The sequence below is a fragment of the Mesocricetus auratus genome, unplaced genomic scaffold (assembly GCF_017639785.1).
Source record: "Mesocricetus auratus isolate SY011 unplaced genomic scaffold, BCM_Maur_2.0 Super-Scaffold_100004, whole genome shotgun sequence".
Taxonomy (NCBI): Eukaryota; Metazoa; Chordata; class Mammalia; order Rodentia; family Cricetidae; genus Mesocricetus; species Mesocricetus auratus.
In genome coordinates, this window is record NW_024429189.1 from 23,283,567 (window position 1) to 23,286,625 (window position 3,059).

At 54.2% G+C, this 3,059-nt stretch overlaps 1 protein-coding gene across 1 annotated transcript; it reads right to left on the minus strand.

Annotated features, from left to right (window-relative positions):
* Window positions 1-303: 303 nt before the first annotated feature.
* Window positions 304-1,804, minus strand: Rprm (reprimo, TP53 dependent G2 arrest mediator homolog). Its single transcript, XM_005068970.4, has one exon. It carries the CDS (start codon window positions 1,508-1,510, stop codon window positions 1,181-1,183), a length of 330 nt encoding a protein of 109 aa, XP_005069027.1. The 5' UTR covers window positions 1,511-1,804; the 3' UTR covers window positions 304-1,180.
* Between the last annotated feature and the right edge of the window lie 1,255 nt (window positions 1,805-3,059).

Here is a 3,059-nt window from a genome sequence, read left to right on the forward strand (position 1 = left end):
GGAAGTGTAATCTTCCCACGGGGACCTACCTGACTTCCGAGACAAAGTAAAATTTGAAGTAAATATAGGCGAAAACAAAGGCTACTGTTTCGAGGTGGCTTTTGTGCCTGGGGCTTGGTGTGTGCACTAATCACTTTGCACCCTGTGGTGTCCTTCCTTCCTTCCCTCCCTCCGCGGATTTAAGGATCTACGAAGTAGGATCGCAGCTCCGTCAAGGCGAAACCTCCTGGACAGGACCCAGACTACACAGCCGACCTTCCAGTCCCCCAGGAGAATAGAATGACTATCAGGAGGCCAGAAACAAAACACTTAAATGTTGCATTTATTAAGGAAATGTTAAATAAGAAAAAAGAAGTCAAACGGTGTCACGGATATCAAGAGCACTTTTGTGGAGTAAACCGTGCAGAAACGAACTACGAATTCTACTCTGGATCTTTGTCCCGGGTTTAGCTGGAACGCCAGCCTCCCAAAGAGACCCAGCTGGAAATGCACTAAAAGAAAGCACTTAACCCATTCACAGTCTCAGGCTCCCCTCCCCCACCCCTTTCCCCAGGATGACAAAAACTCTAACCCGCAGGCAGGCAAACAGGCCACTAGGGCATAAAAGACTTACCAAATATTTGTATTCAAGCAAACTAACACAGATCTCTATAAACCACAGGTTACTATTGGTCAAAGTTCCACTCTCCCCGCAAGTCGCAAAACACGCATGTATCTATGTTCCCATTAGGTCTGCAGTGTGCTGTAGAAACAGGTCAATTTCGGGTCACCCGGCTACTAGTGCCTCTGGATATTTCCCCCCAACTCCCGCCTTGCTCGGCCTCTCCAGCTGTCCCCAGTGCTGGGCCCACCTGCAGGTGGAAAGTAGCCTTCGCCCGGTCCATCTCCCAGCATCTCAGGCAAGCAGCCGCTCCCAAAGTTCTGAGCCTTAATCACCCTCTTTTGCCACCTGCTGCTGAGTCCCGAAGTCTGGATGCTCCTCGTCTGAAGGCTTGCTTGGGGCCTTTCGGAGAGCGATCAGAAATGGGTCACTTTTTCCCCAAAGGCAGGAGACGAGAGAAAAAAAAAATCTGACTCCGACAGGTTTGCTTTGCTCGGTCTCTGATGGTGAGAGGTGCATCACGGCTGGCGGAGTACTGGAGGTGCCAGGAGCACCAGCCGTGGGGGACCCGAGGGCCACTCAGTAGGGCCCCACGACCACCGCCTCAACCTCTTTAGACGGCCTCCGGTCCTTCACCAGGAAGTTGATCATGCCTTCGGATTTGATGAGCAGGTTGCAGCCAAGGAAGAAGATGCCGAAGACCACGGTGAGCGAGAGCACACACATGACAGCGATCTGCACCACGCGCATGATATACAGGCTACGCTCGTCGGGGCCGCCCTCGGCGAAGCCATCGTCGGTCACCACCGACGCCTGGGTGCAGCAGCGCACAGCGCGCTCCAGAGCCTCGCTGCTGTTGGCCAGGAAGAGACCGGTCACGTCGGTCTGGTTGCCCAGCACTGAATTCATCACGGGAGCAAGAGGGAGCCGGGGAGGCGAGGATCGGAGGGGTGGGGACCGGGGTGGCGGTGGCACGAGAGGAACAGGTGTCGGACCGAGCGTTGGCTGGCACACTTGTGCGTGCGGGGCTCCTCGGCCTCCCTTCCAAAGTCCCAGTGTCGTGAGTGTCTCAGGAACCTCTCCAGGTCGCGCTGCAAGCTCTCCGTGTGCTGCCCGGGCAGTGCTCGTTCCCGGCGCTCGCTCGACTGGGAGCTCTTGGAACTTGGCGGGTTGGGCCGGAGGGGCCGTGGGAGGCGCGGGCCGCGGCTGTGGCCCGGCGCCTGTTCCTAGCGAACAGCGGCCCCTGCTGGTGACAGAGCCTCTCTGCGTCCGCTCGGCCTGGAGGTGGAGGCAAGGAAAAGAGCCGAAGCCTGATGGGAGGGTGGGGGGGGAGGGGGTAGCGTCTGCAATTCCAAAGGCCAGGAAGAGGTCACTAAACACTCCTGATGTGATGAACAAGGAAAGGATTTGGAGAGAAAGACTGAAAGTGGCAGAGGATCTGGGTCACACCCTCTCTTGAGCATGCCCTTCGATGCTGCCCCTCTCACTTTTGAGCTGACTTAAAGTGGTCAGGTACCAGATGGCGCTGGCCAAAGCTCTGACCTACTGCTTATTCCTGTCTGTCTGCTTGTCCAGGGTCGGGGTGGGGGGGATCTGGGAAATTCTTTCCTTCTCACTTCTTTTGGGGGTGTGGTGGTGTTATTATTGTCTTAAGGAAGGAGGAGCAGATGAAAGCATCAGGAAGAGTAAAGGAGGGGTTATTGCATGCCTAGTGAAGCAGGGTTTGCAGTGAACTATGAGGCCAAAGCAAGGGGCAGGACAGTGAAGGAGGAGTTCTTCTGTGACTGGCGGGTGGAGGTGATTGCCAAGAACAGCTCTCTGGTAATGGAGAGGGACAGAGTGACCACTTCACTGCAACTCTAATTGCAGAGGAGTTTTTGGATGAGCTTCCAGCATTCTCGTCCTTGGCAAAAAATCAGTGGTTTAAGGGAATTGCTTGTCCACATCCACCACCTAGACTGCTAGCCAACAGCTGGAGGCCTCCCGCCAGAAGCTGATGAACCCCCAGCCTTCCTTACTCACTGCAGAGCAAACTGTAGACTGTTTAGGGAGCTGTGGAGGCTCAGTCCGTCGTGACTGCTATTGGTTCTAATTTCTATGGGAGTCTTAAAAACTGACCAGTTCGATTTTAGGCTCCAGAAGATGCCAAGGGGTTCTCGGCACCCCTGTCCCCATCTCCCCTTTCCTGGTTCTCTCCTTTCTTTGCCCCCCTCTCTACTGTAATGGCTGGAAAAGAGATTGATGTTCGGTCCAAACTTCTGAAAGAATACTCTTACTAGTTTCTACTGTGAGATAGCAGAGTTGTTTTGCTATTCTCTGCTCTATTGGGGATGGGGGTGGGGGTCGAGAGAGGCTCTGTAACTAGCTCAGACTGTCCTTGAAGCAGTCATTCCAGGCCTTTTCTTTCTGAGTTTGGCAGCGATAGACATGAACAGAGTTTTTTGATTACAGCATATTT

Excerpts from the sequence above, each read along its gene's own strand:
- Rprm (XM_005068970.4), bottom strand. The coding sequence starts at position 1,510 with ATGAATTCAGTGCTGGGCAACCAGACCGACGTGACCGGTCTCTTCCTG.